Source organism: Strix aluco, chromosome 5, assembly GCF_031877795.1.
Source record: "Strix aluco isolate bStrAlu1 chromosome 5, bStrAlu1.hap1, whole genome shotgun sequence".
Taxonomy (NCBI): Eukaryota; Metazoa; Chordata; class Aves; order Strigiformes; family Strigidae; genus Strix; species Strix aluco.
Genome location: NC_133935.1, coordinates 35,717,710 through 35,743,950, shown reverse-complemented (window position 1 = coordinate 35,743,950; position 26,241 = coordinate 35,717,710). Strand labels below are relative to the sequence as shown.

The 26,241-nt window shown below is 39.0% G+C and overlaps 1 protein-coding gene across 7 annotated transcripts in view; it reads right to left on the bottom strand.

Annotated features, from left to right (window-relative positions):
- ANKS1B (ankyrin repeat and sterile alpha motif domain containing 1B) overlaps positions 1-26,241 on the bottom strand; it is a 447,745-nt gene that overhangs the window by 43,042 nt on the left and 378,462 nt on the right. For 5 of the 7 annotated variants that reach the window (XM_074826981.1, XM_074826982.1, XM_074826977.1 and 2 more), the window contains 2 exons: positions 10,470-10,577; positions 4,968-5,147 (listed from right to left, as the gene is read on the bottom strand). In XM_074826981.1, the coding sequence (XP_074683082.1) occupies positions 4,968-5,147; positions 10,470-10,577 (288 nt within the window). The remainder of the gene's footprint in view (positions 1-4,967; positions 5,148-10,469; positions 10,578-26,241) is intronic. The other 2 variants (XM_074826978.1, XM_074826983.1) reach the window with 1 other exon arrangement.

Sequence of the window (26,241 nt, the reverse complement as noted above, 5' to 3'; positions counted from 1 at the left end):
TTTACACACCAATATTCCCCTGGGCATATTTTCCTTCATTCATCATAATCTTTTAATCCTTCCAAAGCAGAGGAGGAGACAGGAAAACAAACAGGAAACAAGAAATAAAAAAATGTCATACTGTGGTTAAAAGTTAAAAAACTAAAGGTGGGTGTTACAAGACAAGAGTTTTATTTTTGGCTTCTTCAAACTTTCAGAGTCATCTTTGCTAACTTGCAACATCCCTGTACCTCGATTTCTTAGTTATGAAATTGAAAACATGATTTTAAACCACATAGCCCCACAGTGCACTGGAAATATGAATGCATTAGCATCTGTGAAGTATTTGGAAGATGTTATGGAGTTGGAGGTTATTATTTCAGAAAGCAGCAAGATTATTACACAATTTTCCTATAAATCTGCCTTCACAAATTCTGTCTCTTGTTTTTATTACACTTTTCCTCCATTGTAGATAAAGGATCTCTGGTACTAACTCCATTTAAATGACTGTTTCCTGCATATCAATCCTAATCCTGCAATGAATTACTATATCTTACAAAATTATGTTACAAGGCAGAATCCGAACAATTGGGGTAGCTTTACTTCAAACTTACTACCCAGTCATTACAATGACCTTACATTTAGGTTATCTTGTGGTTTAGAAAACAAACAAAAAAATAAAATAGTGAGAGCCCTCAGACCATGGGAGCAAAGAACCCAGAAAGGCTTTCAAAATGAAGTCTGGGTTCAGCATCACTGGGAAAGACCTGCTGCCAGCCTTTGTGAATAATTTTTCTAACTCTCTGAGATCTTAAAGGATTCTCTTCCTTCCATCACAGCCCACTGGGGTGCCCCCCATATGGGCCATGACTAGGTTTATCCTACCAGAAAGCTTATTCTGACTCATTACCAGTTTTTTCTCCCAGAGGCAGACAGAGCCTGGAGCTTTCCCCATAACCCTAAAGAGGCACCCGCCCACCACCTCCCGAAATGACAGACCTCTCCCATCTCGGGGTGCACCACAGGTTCAGCCCTGTGGGGAGAGCGTGCGTCAGCATCGGGGTGATGCCTGACCCAGCTCTGCTTCGGCAAGGATTGGCGTGGGTAGCAGCGTTCCCTGCACCTCCCTGCCCGTCTGCCGTGAGGAGGATGTTTTCGGCCCTCACTCCCGGCTTGGGGCAGGGTGCAGCATTCCAAACACCACAGTGAGAGGTCTTATGGACCACAGTGACTAAAAGCACCTATATGTCACTGGCTGGAGCAGTAAAAAGCAACAGCCTTGGGGCTGGCAGTCTGGGATATGCTTGCAGCTAGTACCTAAAACTTCTCTGCTGTCTGGAGAATTACAAATCCTAAAGACCTGACATCTTAATTGGTGCATTTTAACAAACTTTGCTATGTTTCCTTTTAACTTCCAAAGCTCTTCCCTGCAGAGATATATTTCCTTCCCTGCCATAATTTCAGGGGTGAATGAATAGCCCAATTCCTTCAATGGGACTCCTCCTATTGATTTTGGTTCCAAAATCCTTGAGCTTTGCCTGTGTAATTTCAGTTCTATTTTAAAGGTTTAGGCAATCTTAAGAGCAACCTCAGCTATTTTAAACTATGTTAATTTGATCATATTAATCTACAGTTTGCAGGCTCAGAATTCAACAACCACAGTCAAAGATGACTCAGATTACTCAATCCTTTCTGGATTTTTTTCCCCCCTTTTTTTTTGGAAAACAAACCATCTCACAACCTTCTGTATTACCTTTTCAGCAGTTGTGATTTATCCAATCAGACGTCAAAAGACTTTCAAAGTTGGATGACCAACTGGAGAGTTGAATGACCAAACCTATTCCAGAGGGGAATCTAAATTGGTTAAGACTCATTGTTTATATTAGCTTTTTCTCCTCTTAGGTCGCAAACAGTCTGTTAGGGAACTGTGAATGAAGGTACATGCTGGCCTTGAGACAAAACCACCCACATTAAGTAAATTTAAATCAGTGCTTCCTCCAGGAAGCAAAGTGTATTACTTACAAGCAGATTTCATTATGGTTTAGAGAACTGTTTAAACCCATATAGCAGATCAAAGGAAAACAGACTTAAACAGATGTGCTCATTGTTTTAACAAACACCGGTTGATATCTGATGCAAAGATCAACACGTTTGATGACCCCCATGTAAAGGTTTAGTGCAAACACAGCCATAGTAAAGATAAAAACATCAGATCCCACCATTTTCTCAAAATATCTTCAGATTTTAGATTTTAAATTGAGGCTAAAAATAGTCTTATTCTAACATTTCTGAAATAAAATCAAGTTCATGAAAGCAATACCATGAATAAGCTCTCAATACCGTGTTGGCTTCTCTCTTCAAGGCCATAAAAATACTCATGAATCTCATCATCAAGAACACACCTAAAACCCTTTCAAAAAATCACAGCATCAAAGAAGTCTTTATGCACATCTGTCTACTATAGCATCCAGTAAACATGCAGATTCATACAGCAGCATGCAAACAGCCTAGCAAAGAAAGGGTTAATACAAAGAATATCCTCAAAGCAATTCCATTAAACCCTCCAGATCGTTCTGTTTGTGAGAAGTATTCTAGCTGGAAAGCTGAACTGGTATCAGCTCAGAAGTTGTTAATCTGACATAAGCCAAAGGAACCTGCAAACTGCAAGGAGGAAGTTGCTAGATAAAAAAACCCAAAAAACAAAAAACGAACGGAGCAGGAGGCTCATGTTAAGAATCAGCTAGATCTCCTTTATTTTTCAGAAACAATTACTTTACCTTTAATTTCAAAGGGGCTTTGGGGGAAAACATTGAAGGAAGTATAGTTCATTTTAGCAAAGCACATATAGCAAAAAAAAAAAAAAAAATTAAATATCTATTTTTGGGATAGAATGGTTGAAGAATTCCCTGATTAGCCTTTTAATGGGGTGAGTCCAATTTAGTGAGAATGATCACCAGAGGGAGTCATTGACTTTTCCATTAATGTCAAAGGGAACTTTACATACATCAGGAGTGCAGAATTTGGGAACAGAGATGAGAAAGACTCCAAACAGATTGGAGTTCAGGGACTAACACAAAATTCTCTTTTATGGATTTCACCTGAATCCATTTTCCCCTTTGGAGTCCCAAAGGATGACTGCTATATTCCACAGTGAAAGTCAGAGAGAAGGCGCTGAAGTTATTCATTCAGTGGGTACGCACTCCCACAAAAAAAAAAAATCCCAGCACTTAATTGGTTTTAGTGGTTTGGAGTGGTGTAAGTATTAACTGCTCAATTTTCTCTTTGGATATGCAACATACCACAGTCCTCTTGGAAATGCAATTTTTAACATCCCAAACAAAATCTCCAGGTGCCATATATGAGAGCGTGTCATACCTCTTGGGAATATCAGAACTTCAAACAGAAAAAGAAAAGAGTGAAAAGGAGACAGGAAGAATTTCTAGTATGTTTTTTTTGGTTGTTTTGTTTGTGGTTTTTTTTTTTTTCCCTTCAATGTTAGTGACTAAAAGAGGAATAGGGATTTGTGAACCGAGTGATAAAATGAACTAAGTAGATGAACCGGTCTACTCAGCCATAAGCCAGTGTGTATTTCATGCTCAAACACCTAAATTTCATGATCTTCAAAGAAATATTTTCATATTAAGAACTGGGCTTTTCCTTGCTGGACTTCAGCTCAACCTTGTTCTTGCCACAAAAGCCCAGCAGACTTTGGTTTGAAAACAAGCTCATTCACTAGGCAACTTTCCCCTTATTTCTGTACAACAAGATTATACAGCAGAAAATTAGGAGATTAAAAAAAGGCAGGGAAACAGTCCCACCCAGCCAAATGCAATTTCACTTCCCTAGAAATGTCCTCTGAACAAATGGAATTCAATTTGTTTCTGCGTTCCCAGGTAACAACAGCACCTTGTTTTGCTTGTTTATTTAATTACTTCTTGTTCATGCAATTAGCTGAGAGACCGCAGCCTTTTGTTCATTATGCTAACCATAACATAGTTATTTGCATAGCTGTTTCCATTTTGAGGCTGAATTTTGTGTTGAGGCTCTATTTTGGGCTGTGGCAGGCAGAGAACCACTGGGAAGCCTCATGCAGGGCAGCATGCAGCAACCTGCTCCTTCATGGAGTGAGTCGCTCCAGGAACTGCACTGGCTGCCCATCTGCTTCTGACAGCAAATCAAAGCCCTATTTCCAACATACGCTGCAAAGCACCACATGGCTTAAGACGTGGCTGTCTTTCAGCATGTGCACCATCAAAAAACAGCTGAGTTCATCTTAAAGCATTTTCGCCAACGGGCTGTCCAAGCTTAACTTTACTGCTGTTTAGAATAGTACAAGACATCACTCTGGTCAACATATGCTTGATTGAAAATAATCGCTACCCTTACTGTGGTCAGGTGAAAAAATTTAGAGATGGAGGCTCCTTTAGGCTTTCTTTCATGAACAGTTTGATTTAGCATCCAGTTGAGTCTAGTGCTGTTGTGATGCTCAAATGATTTCTTGCACTGTTAAATCTTTTTTTAAACACTCAAGATATATCCCCAGATCACAAAGTTTAGCAGAATGCTGATCCTCTCCACTAATAAATGCAGCAATCACCACCCCCCAAGTCCTCTGAGCTTCTGGCAGTGAACAGATGTCAGCTTATTTTTATATAGGTTGCTCAGAAATTGAGGAATCTGCACCTTCTTACAGAAACAAGAGGCAGAGTCAGTGCTGGTGGGAATCTGCATGCTCTGGTGCACAGGGAGCACCTGCATCTCAGCCTCCGGGCACCTAAACAACCCCAAAACTCTATCTCTCAGGAGAAACTGCACATCAACTTACACTATCTGAAATATAGAGAACTGGAACAGACAGCTTGAAAAAATTGTCAGTATTCGTAGTTTACAATTCAGCCTTCATATATGACCCACAGCTATGGTTAGGATTAGTTCTGTAACCAATTGCAGCAAGGAGCAGCCTTTTAATGGCATTGTTTTAACCCTACCTGTGCCATCTGCCTCTCCAGCTTTGACCGGGGAATATCATCAAAATAGTTTTCATTTCTTCTTCTCCTTGCATCGCCCTGCATGATAATGTGGGGAACGTCCAGGGAGCCACCAGTAGTGAAAGTGCTTTGGCTAAGTGATGGAGACAACTGAGGAGGAGTGTGGTTACCACTGGGTTCCTGGACAGAGAGGAGAAAAATGCAGCATAAGAAGAACAGCATATTGCTGACTTCAAACCACACATTTAAAAGTGCATTTGAATTTTTCATACTAAAAAAAATAAGGAACAATTCCTGAAGTAGAGGTTACTGTGGATGAACTTCTGAGATTTCCTACCTAAGGTGCAGAGCCCACGTGGAAGAAAAAATAATTCACTATTTACATGAGCTAGTGGCAAATTCCCTCTCCAAAACCTCCTTGTGTAATATATACTCCCTTTTAGGACTGCTAGGGAGATAAAACAGTGAGTTACTTCTTGTCAAGGCCGAAATAAAGCCATGATTTAGGACTAGCTATTTGTAAGATGAAATACATTCTCACCACTTCTGAGCAGCCATTCTGAGCAGTGAAAGTGATTTGAAAGTGATTTGAACTCCAGCAACATCTCTTGCTGGAAAAAAGAAATGCATGAACATTTACAAAATATAGACACATTGTTGCAATTTTTATAGGTCTTGCAGAACATCCCTTTAACTTGAAGTACTGGATATCAGAAGGAAGCTAAATAACAATTCCTAGAATGCATGAAAGCATCAGAGTACAAATATTTTACCAGGCTTTTCATGTAAGCTGTGTTGAACTGTGATCTTGTATCAGTCAGTGTGCAAATACCACAACAAATTGATACATGAACTCTATCTAATGAACAGCTAAACATGTCCTCCTGATCTTACGTTTTACCAGGATCTGCCACCACACCACTCTCAGACAGCCACCACATGTATGTTTGGAAACACTTATTCTCACGCACATCACTTGTTCGAACACCAGTTACAAACACCAGTGCCTGGCTCCACCATTCAACACTATCCTGGAAATTGCAATCAGCAGGAGCAGAGCTACAGCATACTGGCCAGCCAGTCTGCACACATACCACCCCTGTGTGGACTGTAAAAATGCACAGGGAAACACGTTCCTCTCATGATGTAGGTTACTGGGCTCAATTTCTCTGACACTGGAGATTTCTGCAACGGTGAGTTCTTTGGAGGCAGAACATACCCAGGAGCATGTCCGCGCCGTAGAGACCTTGTCTAAATTACCTACTGCTGTAACACTGTATTTCAATACTGAACAACAAGAAGGGACCTGAAGACATGACACAACGAGAGGAAGCAAAGACCTGCTCCAGTGTGCGTGGAGGGTAAAAACCTTTCCTTTTTATTTAAAGGAAGAAATAAATTGGATGTTCCATGCACGATTACATTGAAGCAAACCTAATTCTGAAAAGCATCAAAGTATTTTACTCCATGCTGTTAAGAAACAAGATCTGGTCTAAGAAATCAGAGCCTTTAATCTCTTCCAAATGGAAAGGAAAGTTGCAATTCTCTGTATGCGTTCAAGTGATAGTAACATCTGATGTTAATATTTGAAATGTAGGAGTCTACGTGACATTATTCCTTGCAATCACAATAATGGATTGTATTTTCCATGCTGGTTGACTAAAATCACAGATACATAGTTGTCTGGCAACTTCTAATTAATTGAGATTTTTTTTGTTTGTTTGTTTGTTTTTTAATTCTCTAGCTTTCCTATGATCTAAGACAAGCACTTCACATTTCCCAGGGCAAAGAAAGGAGTTTTTTCCTCTTAGGAATAGTCTTTTTCCCTCCTTCATGAAAATCCACCTACATTTGGCCCAGTTAAAAGCTTCTGAAAAGCTGTAATCTGCACACACTGAGAAGGTTTGGTGAGGCATACTGTCTAAAGCCTACCCCCCGTTCTTCCACGGGCCCAGTTCTGACTAGATGGTGCAGACACCTCTGCCCTGAAAATAACCTGAGTACAGGGGCACCAAATGAGAATCTTTTTAATGACTGCTACCTGCCCCTCCAGCCAGGTACATAACCACTCTCTGATCCGAATCACGATTCACCCACTGTTAATAGACTGATACGGCCATCAGTGCATCAAAGTGACAGATGACCGTGCAATGGAAATACAGATTCCAGCTCTCATAAAGCTTTTCATATTTTATCAAACTGCATATAAAGAGGAAATTCACCCAGAGATCTACATTGGAAGATTGCTGGCAAGGCAATACAGACAAGAATTACAAAGTCGAGAAATAAAAGAATTACGGTGCCTCTGCATTATGGAACAGTATGTAATTGTATGATTTTATGCTATTTTCCCAAAGTCGTCCTTCACAGCACAGATGGATCCTCAACTGTGCAGCATGTTGTCATATACTCAGCACTGTGTTATCATTAGTTATCGTGTAGTCAGTATTTTATTCTCACCTCATTTCGTGGCCCCAAACCCCTTCCCTAAACTCTATTCAAATCCTGCTCTGAAGATAGGATGACTAATAGCGTCATTTTCATGATGTTTGTAAGTGCTTTACAAACGTCAATCAATTTATTTTCACAACACCCTGTGACTTCTGGCATTTTATAACCACCACTTTAGTATGGGGGACCTGAGACCCAGAGACAAAGGTTAAAAACTATCAGTCACTATGGATGCCCAATTACAGTATCTATTGCCTAATTTTCCAAGTGCTGGTATTCAAAACTCCACTTCTATTGATCTAATTTGCAGCACTGTGTGCTCAGCACTTGTATAAATCAGACTCCAGACTCCAGTCAAATAATGCAGAATGTCGGTAACATACAATTAGTGACTGTTTATGAGGTAATTACCTAAATAACTTACCAAGCGTTATCTGAGGGCTTTGTGGCAAAAGAAGGTGTAAGTCTGTATTTTCGTAGCTACAGCTATTCCTTTAATCATGAGTCTCTCTCCCATTCTTCCTCGTTCCTCTTCCTTACTACATACTCACTTTCTCATCTTAACCTGCATGGATGCCCACGTGAGTGCTATCATGTCCTCAGTACCATGCTACTGTTAGTCACCAGGTATTCAAATCATGTTTCCACCCTGTTGTGAATGCATGGATACATGCCCTGCAGGGATGCCCGATCATATATTTCACTATCAAAATCTGCTTCATCCCCACCTCTCAGTCCTTCAGGTCACGTAAAGCTGGAACCATCCAAGTCAGGGCTGGAAGGGAGCTTAAGAGATCCTTCCCCAGGCTGCCTAGGTGCATCTCATGCCCCACAGATGTTTGTCTAACCAGTTCCTGAAACCAGGAATTCCCTCTAGTGAATTAATTCTTGTGTTAAACTATCTCTACTAACGTAATGCTGCTCCTCCAAATTTTCAACCTAAATTGTTGTTCTTTCAGTTTAAATTCCAGCCTTCAGTGCTGACAGGATGAGGCTGGGTTCCATGAATAACATGGAAACTGGTCCTGTAATTAAAGATTATAATGCACTCAAGGAAGGAAAGCAAAATTGCATAGGTAACCTGAGATCCAGGATTTTCTAACTTTATGAGTTTGAAATCAAAATAACTTTTCCTTAGTACACAGTTATTGTGGGAATAACATATTTTGTGGATATTTTTTAATGTTTGTTGCTTTTCCTCAATATTTAACCACATCTTCCTTTGAAGTATTTTAAAAGCTAATACAGAAAGAGTTGAAAAAGATGAAATGTTATCCATGCTTAGGTGGACCTTGGGACCTTAAAAGTAGACTCTTCAAACAACAAACTATCTTTTCTACTGATCTACAGCACCCTGGTCTAGTGGAAGGTGTCCCTGCCTATGGCAGGGTGTTTGGAACTAGATGATCTCTAAGATCCCTTCCAACCCAAACCATTCTATGATTCTATATAAATCGATCTTGTAGTAGCAGCAGTTTATTTAAAACAATTTTCAAGCTAAAAATTATTGCAAACTACTGACTAAATACTATATCCTTGTTTTGTGTGAAATGGCATAGTAGCAGTTGATGGGAAAGAAAACCTTAATCCAAACTCACGTCCTCCTCTTTAGGATTTTCTGTGAAGACTCCAATACCACGAGGTGATGAATGACATTTAGCACTTGCCCACATCAGTAGCTCTAGCTGTGGAGCGGCAGACTACTTTTTATCATTTTGACTACAGACGGAGGACATTCAGTTTTCACTATTAACTAAGAATATACAGTCCTAATCAATAACATGGGCTGTGGAAACTTTCCCACCTGCTGAAGAGAAACTAATTCCCCAGTCCAGAGCACTAAAAGTATTGAGCAAAAATGTGAGACTTTCAAATGATTCCTGTTTCCTGGGAGTGTTTTAACACCTGCCATGCATCAGGAATCATTCACATAATACATAAAAAATGAAATACAAGAAAAATATCCACATATTTGTGCAATGTGCCTTAGAGCAGGATGTTATAGACTTGTGAGACCTTTTTCAGCATGACATTAGGAATAGGATGAATTGGGGGGCAATCTAAAATGTCTATATGTGGCATCTGAAAATAAGCAGAGTGAAAACAGGCTGGTCACAGAAATTGTAAGTGTATGTAAAAATAAGCCCTCATTCTGTCTTTCTCTATTTCTCTTTACGCTAGGAAATTTAACTTGGGAGCACAGACACTCTCTGACATTTGGAACTTTAGTCCCAAATGAAATTCCAGTCAGAAATGCAGCCCCATGAAAATAACGAGATCCAATCAAATGCAAAAGGTGTGACCTAAAATATCAAAATAAAAAGTGTTGATATGAACTCCCTTGGAGAGAACACAGTAGGAATGGGTCATCAGACCACAACTTGATAAGGGCAACAGACAGCAAGTAAGCAAAGGCATTGGATCAGAGAAATTGAGTGAAGGTGGTGTAATGAGAGAAGATTAAATCTGGTCAAGTGTGGAAAAACCCTAGGGACATTGCAACAAGGTTTCTGAAAGAGGGAATGCAAATGAAAATTAAAAACACTACTAAACTTTTGATACACAGAAACATCTTAATGGCATTTGCATCTCAACAATTTCAAGAGGATCTCTTTAAACAAAGCATAAAGTGTATGTCTGAAAAGCAAGTGCAAGCATTTGAAAACATGAAAGGAAAATGGTAACTCTCCTTCCGCAGCATCGATCGGCTGGGCTGGCATTCCTGTGGGCAAATGTAGATGCGCGGCTTGTACGCACCTGGTCCTGAGTTTGCTTTTTGAGTAAAGGAGATAAGCTGTTAATTCTAAGATACTACTTATCTCATCCTAAGGTAGACATCTGAAACAGGTCAGATGAATCACCCTGTAAAAATGTCAAATTATCTCTGCTGGCTATACGGGGAGGTGCAACTGAGCAGGTCAGCCTGTCTACCGTGTAAACTTCTGAAGTGAGGTAGGTTGAATCCCACTTGAAGCAGCCGTTTGTTTTCATTTGAATGTTATGAAACGCTTGCTGACTTCTTACGAAATGCAAATTTTCATAGTGACTTACCCTGAGGGTTATTGACCGAGGCGGTTTCTGAGGAGGGTCTTCGTGAAGCCTATCTCCCAAAGATGCCAGAACACGCTTCCGGTGGCCAATCAAGCTAATTTTTAAGACCTGAAATAATAACAAAAATACCTCATTAAAAAGAACACATTGCAATCATTAAATGAAGATCCATTCAGAGTGAAGCCATTTTCTCTTTAAATCTTTTAACAAGTTAGTCCACTACACAGGCTAAGCAGAGAGCAGCGTGAGACAAACAATAAGCAGACAAAATGAGAGATGAGATCAAACAGAGGAAAAACCCTGTAAAATGAAGGAAGAAACTGAAGCAGGTATTGTGGAAAACTGAAAAAAAAAAAAAAAAAAAAAAAGGCTCAAAAAATGAGTAAGGAGGAAAGGAAAATGAACCAGGAAGAGAAGGGAGCAGATCTGGAACAAAAACAAGAGAAGGGGAGGAAGACACTGGACAAGGAAATGTAGAGGTGCAGGCAAACAGTGAGTGATGAGTATTAAAAGGATTCACGGGATGGATGAGGAAGACAGTGAGGAACAGCCAACAAACACTTAGAGAGGGCACAAGCGGAGAAACGGAACTGCACAATGAATAAATGTTATCACTTTTAAATCTATTCACCATGTCTTTCATGGGTAATCTCCAACCAACATGTACAGTTTGCATTATTATGTACAATCATCCTTGCGTAAGAATGGACAAACTTTGTCCTGGAGGTCTATTACTGTTATCAGATGCAATGAAAAAAAATCTCTGTTGCACACAATTATGACCATCAGTGGATAGGTTCAAATACCTTGTGCTTGTCCAAACTCCAAGAACACTGCCAAAAAGGTGTTCCAAATTTACTGCAACTATTCCCCACTTGTATCTCTCTGTGTTCCTGCCACATACAAAACCACCACTGCTCTTAGAAAAACAGAGGGGGCAGAAGCAGCAAGTTAGAAACTTAAAGCATTAGTGGAAAATAAATCGTATTTTGATGCTATTCTTTAATGGCTACAATGGCTTCAAAGTGTAAGGCAGCCCTAATTGTAGAAGTAAGCCTCTGCTCTGCAAACAGCAGTGTCCTCACATAACTCTTTCAGACTGTATATATGGTTTCATACACCAGAGCTGCCTCCATCCCTCTCAGAAGACAGTACTTCCCACTATATTTAGGACCACTGTGTGTCAACACCCTTCAGCTGAGAGGAATTTCTCACTCAACCTAAAAAAGTAGTAGTCCCCAAAAAACCCTGAAAATGCTACCTCTTAAGTGAACAACTACCTCAGTTTAAGCAGTACCACCAAGAGCTACCATTCATGAGAACAAACAAAACCCAAACCCCAGCAACTCCCCTATGACATCTCCTAGATCTAGTATCTCAGGATATGGTATGTCATTACATGCTGTCATTATTCTGGTGGGTGGACCCCTGCCTATCCATGGCACGTGAATTCGTTCACATGTCCTCTGTTGGATGTCTCTGTGCTATTTGATATTGTTGAACATCATGAATATCTTGTTTGCCCACATCTACAAAGTGAGGGGCTATGTCATAAAACAGATCAAGGCCTTCCTCCGAGAGGCAGCTTCCAGGTTTGCTGCAGACCCTGCAGTTCAACAGCAGACCCAAGCTGCAGTCCCACAAGCCTGCCATGCACTCTCCTATTAGTCTAGATCTGGAGAAGCATGAGTGAAGTTGAAACAGCGCAGCACACACAGAAACGCTGGAGGCATGCAGGAGACTTAGTTATGTATTCCGCTTATATTGAATGTTAAACAGAAGGGTGCACAGTTTATCTCTGTGTTTAACTATATGAAACACATAAATGAACTACAGCTGCTTTAAGCATTACTCAGGTAATACACTTCAGTGAACTTGCTTCTTTCATAATGCTTCCCCATCATCAAGACCATATACCCAGAGATTTTTAAGTCAAGCTACAGTTTTTGGGTTGCTTCTAGGTCCTCAGCACTCTGACTGCCTTATTAGCTATATGAAATCACACAAAGCAATTCTCTTTGACTTCACAGAGCTGTTGAACAACAGCAGAGAAAAGGACACGAGTCTTGAGGGACTTCGCACATAAAGATTAGCAGACAGGTCTAAATGATTATACTATTTCAAAAACTGTGCTAAATTTGAAAGCAATACAGACCGTAAGTACTACTCAGCTTATTCCACATTTTGTTTTTCGATTAAAATGGTGGTCACCCCAAATTTGAAGTGGTAGGGATTTAAAGATGCAACCTACAGAAACATATGGTCCTCAGCCAGTAGGCAGCTGTAGCCCAGTCTCATGTGGACCACATACACTGTTAACTGAAGATGGCTGTATTTCCTACATGGAAAACCTGTTACTCAACTTACAAATATAAAATGCTGTTTTCTGAAACACTCCTATATTTGAGTTATGAAAGTTTAACACCCTGAAACTCTGAAAACTTGTTCCATGATGGATTATACTTGACAGTGTTTATCAAAAATGTCAAATACCACAAATATACGTCAACAATGTGCAATGGTAAAGTTGCCTAAAAAAGTATCTTAGAAGTATTTTAATGTTGTGTATCAGATAACCGTTAAAAGTCTTGCACTTATCCAGCCCACAGGTTAGTTCCCCATGAATATTTTATATATACCAGGTAACAGTGAACACAGTAACACTGAACTATATGGACAGACAATACAATGCACCTAAATGCTACGCAGTGAAGCATTTTGTCAAATGGATTGTAGCCTGCTTAATATATGACAACAAAATGAGCTTTGCAGTGTGGCTGCAGGAATCAGCTACAACATGTCATGAAATTGTTCAGAGTAGCTTAAGGCCCTCCACAGCCTGTTATTTCATTACTGGAACAAAAAAAAGCATGTACATGACATGCCTCTTTCCATACCAACAGTAGGATACCTGAGACAAAAATAATATGACTCCATCGCATATATTTGCTTATATTTGATGCTGTAATACAGTTAAAGGAGAATGGGGCAAGTCATCTGTCCAAAGAAATGATACACGCACAGAAATTTAATCCTATTTTTACCTCCATATTCTCCAATGATTATCATACAAAATGAAATTCCACTAGGAAATTTAAGAAATCCACAAATGTAACCAATGTAACACTTTGCATTTAGATTCCTGACTTAGTTGACAGATGTTTTAAAAAACAAACACATGTAGCCCAATAACTCCCTGATGACTGTATATGTGCAGATGCTGGAATTAACAAGTTATTCAATCTAAAACTGAGCATTATTTTTGCAACATTCTTCTGCCTGATCTTGACTTCTGATTGAATAATATGATCCAATACTGTATTTTTATAATTTTTTTTTTTTTTTAGATGAGTATTATAAAGATTACTAAAATTCAAGACACCAATTCCCTTTCTTTTGGAATAATCCAAAAAGTTACTGTATGGGGTAACATTAGTACCATCATAGAATCAGAATGGTTTGGATTGGAAGGGACCTTAAAGCTCATCTAGTTCCAACTCCCCTCCTGTGGGCAGGGACACCTAGATCAGGTTGCTCAAAGCCTCATCCAATCTGGCATCACCAGGTTGTGTCTCACCATCCTCACAGTAAAGAATTTCTTCCTTATATCTAACGTAAATCTACCCTCTTTCAGTTTAAAACCCTTACTCCTCATCCTATCGCTTCACTGCCTCATAAAGAGTCCCTCCCCATCTTTCCTGTAGGCCCCCTTTAAGAACTGGAAGGCTGCTATAAGGTCTCCCCAGAGCCTTCTCTTGTCCAGGCTGAACAACCTCAACTCTCTCAGCCTGTCCTTGTAAGGGAGGTGCTGCAGCCCCCTAACCTCCTCTGGACCTGCTCCAACAGGTCCATGTCCTTCTCATATTGGGAGCCCAGAGCTGAACACAGCACTGTTCTCTCAAGAGAGCGGAGCAGAGAGGGAGAATCCCCCCCTCGACCTGCTGGCCGCACTTCTCTTGATGCAGCCCAGGATATGGTTGGCTTTCTGGGTTGCGAGCACACATTTCTGGGTCATAATCAGTCTTCCATCCACTAATATTCCCAAGTCCTTCTCCGCAGGGCTGCTGTGCAAGTGGTCTGGACTAAACAGGTAGCAGCACTCAGACACTAGGAACTAGCTACAAAGTGGGAAACTAGAGAGTGATCAGAATAGTGCTAGTGATTGTCTGGTAGCAGCATTAGACACTTGAGAATTTAAGAAGAAAAAATGGTAAATGCAAGCCAACAAGGTGTGATCTTCCTTTTTCTGTAAGTAAACAGCCCTAGCTAAATTCAATTTTATTAATCATTTTACTGCTGGTCATATTGGAATAAACTCCGAACTCCAGGATATCTGGAACTGCGGGTGAAGGATACATTGATTATTACTACTTTCCTGCCACAATGCTGCCCCACAGGGCTAATCCTAAAACATGGCAGTGCCCAGAATACCCAGGAAGTGAGCCCAGACCAACCAGTACAGCTCACCTGATGATCACCATGATTGGTTTAACTGAAAATTTGAAAAAGGATTAAATACACTTGCTATATAAATTCCCAGCATGGACAACTATTCAAAATTTTACAAATCCTACCCATAGAACTGCTGTCAGTGGTTAACAGTTAAAACAAAAAAAACCTGCAACAAACAAAAATGCACCACATACTGACTAAGATTACATGGTGTGATAACTAGGCATAGTGAATCTTTCTAAATATGCCGAGTCAGCTACAATACGGAATGCCCAGTGGCTTACCAATACCAAACACAGCCAAATCTAGTCAAAACTATCACAAACCCTTGCCATTTTTAACAGTGCAGGGGTTTTCCTGTAGATTCCTGACTGGCCAGCAAAGTGCAGGCATGTGGAAACAAAGAAGCTCCAATGCACCCTGCAGATCAGAGACTCATTGCCACTCTGCTAGATGCAAGACTTCTCTGGTTTCCTCAACTGCAGTGGAAGCAATTGATTATTATGCCTATGAAGAGACTTGTAAGAGACTTATGATTTCATACCATAATGATATGAAATATGCACCATTATCCCCCTGAATTAACTACCCAACTGGAAACAGATGTCAGTTGTCTCGGTAACAGCATTTCACAAAGACAGATGGCTGCCTAGTAAGTCCCATTTCTACACGTTATCATGAGGAACTGATATTTATTTGGTCCTGCCCCAGCCCCTCAAATATACAATTCAGTTGCAGATCTCCATTTTAATGGTACTAAGAAGCCAAAGGCCAAGAGTCTTCTCCAAGTAAAGGTAATTCTGAATGTTGGGTTGTTACACTCCTCCAGGCTGCACTGATGCACATTACGTGCTGCCAGAGCAGTGGTGTTACAATGTTGTTCAGTCGTTGCCATCCCAGGTCAGATTCAGGCGGGTGAGGATTTATTATTTTTTGCAGAAGTTCTCAGGACAGCCTTTGGTACTACTGAGGCTGCTGGAATGTTTGTCCTGACTTCTGACAGACAAGCCATTTTTGTCATTAAACTCTTTTCCAAATTCTCATCAGTTTAAGAATTGGCTGACTGAAAATATCAGGTGCTAGTACTTTTGCCTTCACTAAAGATAAGAAAAAGTAATTGTAATCAATAACCTTTAATATTTCAATGGAAAAATATTAATTTTATTTTTCATTAATAAAAATGAGGAAAATACAACGAAACAAGACTTGGCCAATGCTGAGACCTGGCCACTTTACCTCCTGAGGATGTGTCTCAGGCTACATGCTGAACTTTTTAAAACCAATTTTTTAATAAAAGTTAAATCCATGGCCTTTAAAAAAAATAAATCACAGTTTAATGATTTTGCAAGCCTCAGATGTAATGACAAATATTATATATGTGCATTTTTATTACATGAGGCTCAAAACCCCATAAATCAGAAATCCTGAAAGTCTGTTATATATACAAACACAAAGATTATTACAATAATGATTACCTATTCTAAGAGACAAGGCTGAAAGTATTATTTATGTGAGAAATAGCAAGCACTAAGCAGGTCAGTACATAAAGTGAAAACATTCCTTTTGTTTTCACAAGCAGTAAGTGAAAAAAACACTGGACAGCTTGAAAGGTGGAATACATTTCCAAATTCAGTCCTAGAGGATAGACTTCTTAGACTGTTCCCTCCACTGGTGATTTGCATTCCCACCCATGTGTTGAGCTAATGACAGGTCCAGTCACTGGTTCAGATCAGATTTGGAAAATGTGTGGTCACAGAGACAAGTATTATAATTCCTGGCCAACCTCCTTGAGGCCTTCAATGTTATTCATATAGCACTACAACAGAGCAACTGCACTACCAATATGTTATCCCACAATATTTTGCAGGATTACTTACATAGCAGATTAATTATAATTAAAGTTACTGGTACTATAACACGCTTCATAATGAGCTAATAATTTATTTGCCTATTTTTAATATGTAATTATCAGGAAAGCACATTAATCTGTATACAAGCGTGAAATATAGCTAGTGTAACAAGAAACAGGAGATAAAAATACAAATCTCCATAGAAAATTTTAACAGCTCTAGAATTGATCCCTTTTCTGATCTTGATTCAGTTTCATCATGGACTTAATTCCAAGCAAAAGGAAAAAAAAACCCCACTTTCAAGTCCCTTTAAAGAATGGGACACATTTGTCTACACACTCAGGCTTTCTAATAACATACAATAATGAATGTTTTCATAATACCAGAAGAAGCAAAAAGCCATTTGCTGCTTGGAGTAAAAATGCAGATTACTCTAGCTCACAGTTAAAACTAATGCAGTCATTAAAAGGTAAGATCTGTAATATGAGAACAATATCAGTTAATTATACAGATATATTAATATATTAGAATTGAAAATTGGTTGTTTATTTCTATATCTTCCAATTATATCCTCTGATAAAAATGGCAGTAAAATAACAAAAAAACCTAAGATGGTGTTAAATACTCTCTTCTAATAGCACAATTTAATGGAGGTCCTTCTATGCATTTTGGTTTTTTAATCATCATCATCTTGTAGATACGCAATGACTACAAAAAGAACGTCTTCAACAATCAGACAAATAAGCCAAATACTGGACAGGAGAACCTGGACCACGCATCAGAACAAATGTTGTTAAGAGATGTTATTTAGCGCATATTCACTTTCTTAGTATACTTGTAAGTTACCAGCTGTGTGCATGAAGATCTAATTACTATCGTATTAAAGCATTTTCAGTTTAATAAAATTATTTTTCTGTATTGTAAAACATTCCCATTAAAAGTGTGAGTATTGAATATGTAGTTTAAGCCAAGTCAATGCACAGAGGCTACCTATGGCTTGCATTCAGGCTGTGCTATGGAGCAGGTAACACAGAATACCACACACAGCAATCCAGAATACAATTTATCCCCTAAAGTATTAAATATCCCAGAGTTAAAAACTTGATCGTGCATTATTGTCCCACTGCTAGCATTAATATTTACCCAATTTTTTTAAGGGAAGAGCTGTAAAAAAATCATAAAGAAGTATAAAGTGTTTGTAGCCTTTGATATACAAAAGCCTTCGCCGGCAATGTCAATACTCCATTAGTATGAACCAATTGTGTGATGCTAAGGACACAACCCATCCTCATACGCTGACAAAGTACAGGAGAATTGTCCTACAAGTCTCATGAAAACTGCATGGAAATGCTTCCTGAAAAGAAAGAAGATCTGCAGAAAAAAATACCAAGGTTTGCTCTGACTGGAGGGGTGCTGGGCTGCAGAGTGAGAGCAGCTAAGGCAGAGCGACCTCCCAGGGATCCCACTCCAGGGATCCCATCTGCCTTAAAAACAGACCTGGGGGGCAGGCAGGGAGCCATTCTCTGTACCACCAGCACCTTATCTACTTCCTTACTTGACCACAGAAGAGCTAACACTGGTAAATAAACATGGGCAGGAAAGTACGACCAAGGATGGGGGAAAGAGGAAGAGGTGGAAAACTCCTCTTCAGCAGCCACTTGTGCTTACAGCAGTGCAAGCCAAACATGAGATGCATCCATCACAGTGAAATCTCAGCTTCTCTCACACTGGACCACCCGAAAGGACAGTTAGTATAAAAAAAAAAAAAAAAAAAATCTGTGAAGAATGCTAAAGCCACAGAAACCATGGTCTATGAGCCTATGCTTTTTAGTATTCAGCAGTTACTAAATTTGGTTTTCTAGTTTGTCTGTCAGGTGTCTGCCATTTTCCTCCTGAGGTCTGGAACAAACCTGTCAGAGACAGGGTAGCCATTTCATAAAAAATATTTTTCTTCTCATAACTGTTTCTGCCTTACCAGTAATCACCATGGATTCACCCTACTGCAGAGCGGCTGCTTAGTCTTGGCCACACCGCTTTCTTTGACAGCATTTGGCTCACTGGATGAAGTAAAACACACTTTGTGATGTGTCAGTATAGGCACTGTTAACTCTATTTTGTGTACCATGTGTTATGCTGTCCAGGGATGTCACCTCTATCATCTTAGTTTCATTACTTTACAGGAAATATGCCCCTACATATACGACCTGATGTAAAGAGGGTCTTCAATTATCGCTCTACCTGCTCTGCAACAACAAACAGCTCACCAACTTCATCAGTTTTGTTTCAGCAGGGACACTCCCCAAAAGAATAAACACTGAATGACCAATAACCTCAGTATAGCTTATGGCTTATACAACCTTAGCATAAAAACAATAAATAAAAAAATTCTCCATCAACTTATTTTCTCAGTTGTCCTATACTATCCTGGTTTGCAATCCTTGTTCATTAAGCAATTATTTAATTAAACTTATTAAAACAATTATTACAGGATCTAGAAGAAAATCATGGCTTGAAATAAATGGTACCAGCCCCTCTCCCCAGATTTCACAACACCCCCCTTCAACTTCATCAATCTCATCTTTTAACACCAAATAGAAGCTACTACATATGTAAAAGCTACCAATTCATCTCAACTGCAGCTATAGTAATCTACTGTTTTCTTTCAGGTAGTCTAATTGATTAGCATAATTAAATTAAGAGCAATTATGTCTAAACTACATTTGGTTTGGATTGTGATGTTGCTTGTCAGATTTTGAACCCCAAATCTTGTCCATTTTTCAACTACATGATATGGCTTTAAAAAAAGCTATTAGTTCTCTCTTACATCCTTGCTTCGTTTGTATCCTTTATGCTACCACAACTGTCAACGCTACTATTACCTTAAAAAAAGGCAATGGCCACCATGGCAGAGCAGATTCATACATCATAGGCAGAGTCTGCATCATGCTGTACTTCGACTCTTAATCTGTGAGGAGGAAGCACCGTGGGTGGGAGAGAACAGGCTCTACGAGCACAGCAGGACGGCTGGATTAACTCTGCCAGGGGCAGCAAGGGGACAGCAAAAGCATTTCTCAAAATATCTTTTTCTTTCATGCCTTGAGGTAAGAGCAGGAAGGAACACCATCAGAAAGTGGGGTTACAAAAGGATACAAATAAAGTAGCAAAAATATTCATCCGTCAATAGCTCAAGTAAGTTCTTCCCTTGTGGCTCTGAGCAACACGACAAATTCCAACATAAAAGATTATTGTCTGCATGATTTGAGATAAATTGAAACCACAAGGCCATTCAGATCATACCCATCTTCTTATGCAGATTCCTTCATTAAACATTCAACATTAGTCTGGCTTAAGGAAGAAACATTTTTGTACGTAACCAAATTAGAACAAAGCAAGTGGGCAAGCTGTACTGAAGAGCTCTCCAAACAGGAGGCTGATTTTGTACTACAGTTAAAAAAACGATAAACTGAACTTCGTATTAACAGTGAAAACCAGCAAAACTTTGGTCATCTCAAACTTGTTGTCATAAAGCTATTTTATAAATTAAAAAGAATATAGATGTATCTTTTTGAATTCCACAGTTTGGGCAGATACATTATTAATGAAACATTCTGGCAAACCCCACCAGTGAATGGGTTACCGTGGGACAAGCTTTCTTGCTATAAATTCTGTTTGAATTTTCTCAGTGAGAAGAGCTGCACAGGACTCCTTGTACAGGGTAGTATACATGTTTTCCTTACCTCTACTCTTTTTTTTTCTTCAGCCTTATCAAAAGGTTCTGAAAAAGGAAAGTTCTCCTTAAAGGGAGTGTCAAAAAGAAGATAAACCTAATCTTCACGGCTCAGGCTTTGCTCTTCTTGTTCTTTACCTCAGGCCCATCCAACCCATGCAATAAAGTTGGAAGAAGGAAAGACAGTGCCAAGGATTTCATTCCCCACTCTTCCCATCAGTAGTAGTAACACCAGCAGTCCTTATTTTGCAGAGTGTTACATGAGGGGATTTTTGGACCTGCATGAAACCAAAATGACTTAGCAGACCTGTGGATGCAGCTAACTGCAGGACAGCCGCTCCACATTGCAAGAAGTCACAGGCCCCAAATCACATCTATAATGATTCCCAAACCGCTCTTAATGTTGTCAATAATCTACCCCATGTCTAGTCATGCCTTTTTATAATTCTAAATATTGTAATTATGCAAATATCCTTAATCCAATCATTAACCATTCTGACTCTTGAATTATGTTTTCGTTAATATTTAACCTAAATTGTCTCTTCTCTAGCTCTTGTTCTGTCCTCACTGATTTATGAAAATAATTCATCATTATCTCCTTTATAACATCCACTTACATGTTGGCAGAAAGTTACGTTTGCCCTCAGTCTTGTTCCCCCTAGAAGGAACATGCTCATTACACTCGGTATCTTGTTACAAGTTGAGACACAGCCATGATTTCTAACAAACAACATGAGCAGAAAAAAGCCAGCAATCCGTCTTCCCCTCATCTAAAAACCAATATAAACACATAAAAATTTTTAAATAATATAAACCAGAGAAAAGAACAGTTTTCCTTTCTTTTGCAAGTCATTTATCATAACATACATGCACTTTTGCTAAACTCTTCTACCAAGAATAACTCTTGCTCCTAAATTTGTTTTAATTGGACATAAAGAATGCAACATATAAGCACATTATCCCAGCTGAAACATAAAGGGAACCATATCATAGGACAGAAAACAACAAGCTTTTACAAACACTCCTCTTGTTAGCATGCACAACATTCATATATCACTGTCCTTTATTTGTGTTATGCTGTTGACTGATGTTCAATCAAATATCCAGTAGCTCTACTACTCCTGCCTAGATTATTCCCCCAGTACTGCTGTTCAGTAATATACTCAGAGCTCATTATATTCTCTCACATGATCTGTACTTCCAAAAGAAATCACTTTCACATTTCTTCAATTAAATCTTATATAACTGATTCAGCCCATTTATGTGTTATGAAGATCAGACTCTATTTTAATCCAGTTTTACAAATGTTACTACAACATTAAATAATCACCCTTCAGATCAGAAATAATGCCATGAAAATCCAAATTTGTTTGGGATGATGTCTGCAGACCTTTAATTTTGCTGGAGCTTAAAATGTTAAAGCAGAAAAGAGATTAGTTTATATGCATATTTATATCTATTAATTTATAGTATAATGTACAATAGCCAGTGGTGTTGTGAAGCCACATAAGTTTCTACAGCATCTTATCAGAAACATGCACAACAGTACAATCACATCCACTCATTGAAAGAAATCCCATCATGAACATTTTACATGAAATCACCACATGAAGTATGATTAATAATGAATCAGAAGAGTAAATTTATATGAATAAAAAGCAAAAAGAAAAAACCCTCTTATTATGGACAATTAGATAATATAACTTACATTATTTGTTATGTTCTAATACGTAGCCACTTGGGATATCTTCACATGACTTGGACTCAAAATGTATTTCTGAGTTGTACTAAAGAATTAATTAACATTCTGGATTTTTCAAGTAAGTAATTAAGCCTAAATTTAGTCACTGTTAATTAAGTATAGTTTTAGAAACTCTACTATGCAAGTACACATCTCGTTTGTGGGGTTTTTTAATTCTTCCTGTATTTCTGATCCAGATCTGGATCCAGAAAAGTGTAAGGCTCTTCTCATTTTAAGAACCTTGATATTTAAATTTACTTGTTTCTGCTGTAATATGAACCTTTGTACCATAAAATATTTTCCACTCATGATTTGTGTTCATATTTTCTTATGAAACAGATTTCTCACAGATATTCAACAGCTCAAGTAAACCAGATTTCTGCATAGAATTAAAAGTAAATGACTCTGTTACTTTAGTAGTAGGAACACGGTACTTAAGGACAAGGTTAAAATATGCTTTTGAAATGTTATGTTTCTGTATCACATACAATGGGTTTACTCAGCTGCAGGCAAATTCTTAATTTCAGGAACTCACTTTGTTTTCTAATTTGGTCCGAGATAGGTACAGCTGATCTTTTCTGGATTACTACCTATCACAAGAAATTTAGCAAGTGCTGATGTTCCCACCGAGTCCCCAGGACTCAGGTGCCCTCCCTGGCTGTGAGCCCAGGGGACAGAACCAGCATGAGAGCACAGTGCAGCCAGGTTTTCCCAACAAAGTGTAGCACGGACAGACTGGGAAAAATTCTCAAGATTCTTCATGCTTGAAGATTTAGAATGATACGTAAAGTTAACAAAACATTTTAAAAGAAAACGCAAATGTACTAGTGCTTCAGAGCTGGCCAGGGGATAAAAATGTGTATTTCAGTTTGGAAAACAGAGGGAGCAGAGCATGGTGCGCCCACCAGCACCCTGAAATTTCAAAATGTGTTCCCATAAAATGGGTGTCTGTTGGCAGAGCCCTCTGAGGATTGACACAGAAGCACCAATTCAAAACCAGCATGCTGGGAGGCTGTGGGACGGAGAAGTTGGAAGCACAGTGGGATGCTTTACCATGTGCATTTCCCCGCCACCACCCCAGGGTGCCCTTCCCACCTGCAGCTGCTTCGCAGACATCCCACAAGCCTGACTGCTGCAAACCAGCACTGCTCGGGGTCATGTTGAACATGTCGTGGCATGCTCCATCGCCGGGACACACAGGCAGCGATGAACACCTTCAGAGAGAGCTACAATATGTAAAATTACAGTCTACATTTGTGTTACAGACCAACATAAACTAAGATCTCTCACAGGCCAGGGATTCCTCTGCATCCATGGTCAGGGAGCAAAGGGGAAAGCAAATAAATGACAAAATACTGTGTGCAAATCAAACCAAAAGATGGTGAGAGACACCATGAGCTACAACTAAGTCCTACTGTACAAGGAATTATATCTGTTGAGAACTTAAAATGCAAATGCTGTTTTATTAATCCACTTCTTAACTGCAGATACAACCAACGCAAGCTCCTGAAATAATAGGGTAAAATGGGAATTTGGAAGCTATAAGAGATAAAATGAGTGCCAGAAATTTTAAGAGGATGAATAACACAGGAGAAGAATAGGAAGACCAGAAAATGGGTCATTATAGTAATCAGATGAGAAATAGCTAATGGAAGGATTTACATTTTACAATAAAATTAAAAGGTAAATAGTTATTTGATGGATACCAGTAGCTGACATCCACAAGGCCTTTGTGATAAACCAGAGTACATTATTTTGTTTGTCTGTTCTGGTTGTTTGGATAACTTTCGTATTTTCTTCTTTGAAAATTCAACTTCCTTCTCTCTCACCTGTCAACCTTCTCCCTCTCTTCACATCTTATTTTCAGCTCAACAGACCCCAAATTCCTTTCCACCTTTCAGCTTTGCTCCAGGTCCCCTTTATTTCTTTACTGGTCCCCACCCAGCTCAGCAATTTAATGTGCATTTGCAACCATATTCCCACCTTGTCCAGCTGACCACTACAGTGGTGACAGGGAGAAACTCTAACAAAAGAATGAGCAGAAACTGCCGACCAACAAGTCAGGCAAAAAGCCTGGGGAAAAATGGAAAGGAAGCTGTTGGTTTAATAATAAAATCAGATTTGATTTAATGGCATCAGCTCTCCTCCATAAGCAGTGAAATAATCATGTAATAAACTTTTTAAATGTATGTTTAATGTCTATTATACATGTCATTTATGGGATAACCACCCAAGCTTGCAGAAAGAGACCGCCTCATTCTTCAACAACTTCTGTCCTTATTTTGCACCTCTAGGATACCGTTGAAATGAAGAGAACAAACACCCACATATGTTTCTATTCTTTCGTAGTCTGTTCAGTTCAGCTTCTGTACAAGTGGTGCTGCTAGGAGCACTGCAACCAGCTCCCCTCATCAGCTGTGACCTAGGACGACTTAGTATACTACTAGGCATAGTATGATTGTTTAATTCTTTATTGAGATAAAATATATAGAGAAAACACTGTTGTAGCATTAGGAAGCATTTTGCAGAATGGCTATTCAATAATGTTTTGAAGAAAGAAGTGATTTCGTGAACATGGGCTCCTGCTATGGATTTTTTTTTTTAATTGTGCATCTAATTTTTAGCTACTTAAAATCTTGTGAAATCTCTACACCAGGATTTATTTTCTTACTGTCTAAACTGAAAATGATTAAAATGTCATGATGCAAGAAATACTTAGAAAATACCAAAATTTACTTCTGTATGTTACCATTGTATTATTTTGCAAATAAATTTTCCAAGTCCCCAGGAATTGGCATATATGTTAAAATCATCTAGGGTCAGCTTTAGCAATTTACAAGCTTCAGTAGTTCAGAATTTCATATTTTTAAGAAAACATGGCATGTGTTTGTATCAGCAAGTTTCATCCGTCATTATCCATCTCCCTCCTACACCTTTCTAGTATAAAAACCACTTCTGCTTGCTGACAGAATACTAATTTGGCTTCATTTAAATGCTAAAGCAGCATAGTCCAGCTATCTCATTTAAAATATGTGTAAAGTTGTGAAACAATTGACAAGCACAATGAAGAGTGTCTACCATAAGATCTGCATGGAATTATTTTTCAATAGACATTAAAAAGCCAAAAGCCTACACTAGCCAATTTTTTTTTCCGCACTTATCTCTTAAAATCAGGGAAGGGAAAAGGGTAATATTTACCTAGCAGCTCACCACTTCATACCACCTCTTAAGATTAAAGGCCAGGTGAGGTATACCCAGAATATATATAGGTTTGTGCAAGGGCAGTCACTCATTCTTATAACTTCAACCACATTTTTATTCTGTGTGTGCAATAAGAAAATGTGCATTAACAAAGCCTTAATCAAATATAAATTGAGGGCAAGAGGAATTTCCATGTATGAAAAAACCCCTAAATATAGAGCGCTATCCAGACAAGACATGAGCTGGTATCCCTCAGCAGTACCTTCCAGTGACACACGTTGACAAATCTCCCAGACTACCCTCATTGTAAAGGTGCAGTTTTAAGGCATAAAATGGAGAGTATAATGAAATGTGAATTGGCATGATTCCTTGAGTTGATTCCAAATGCTCGGTGTGCAAGTACATGGAAGTGTGTATGTGGGGTTTAAATAAATACACACAACTTTATGCAAAAATGAATATGTGTGTCACCATCTTTGTACACACACTTGAATGGAAAGCAGGAAAGAAAAAAGTGCAAGAGACCCCTCATACCACTGCAGAATAGGTAGCTACAACATACCTGAGAAACAGTGACCACCAAGGCCTAGGTTTGATTAGCATCAAACTGCTGCATGTCAGAGCAAACTGGGAGCTAAGCCTCACATTTCTGGGATGCGCAACTGAAGAATTACTCATTCAGATGTGCTCACAGAGGCTCACACAATCTATTTCAAGTTCAAAATCAAGGGAGCTTAGCTCCCCCTCCCAAGGCAAAAATGCAGACACAAGCTAGTGTGCTAAAACACTCCTCGCAATGGC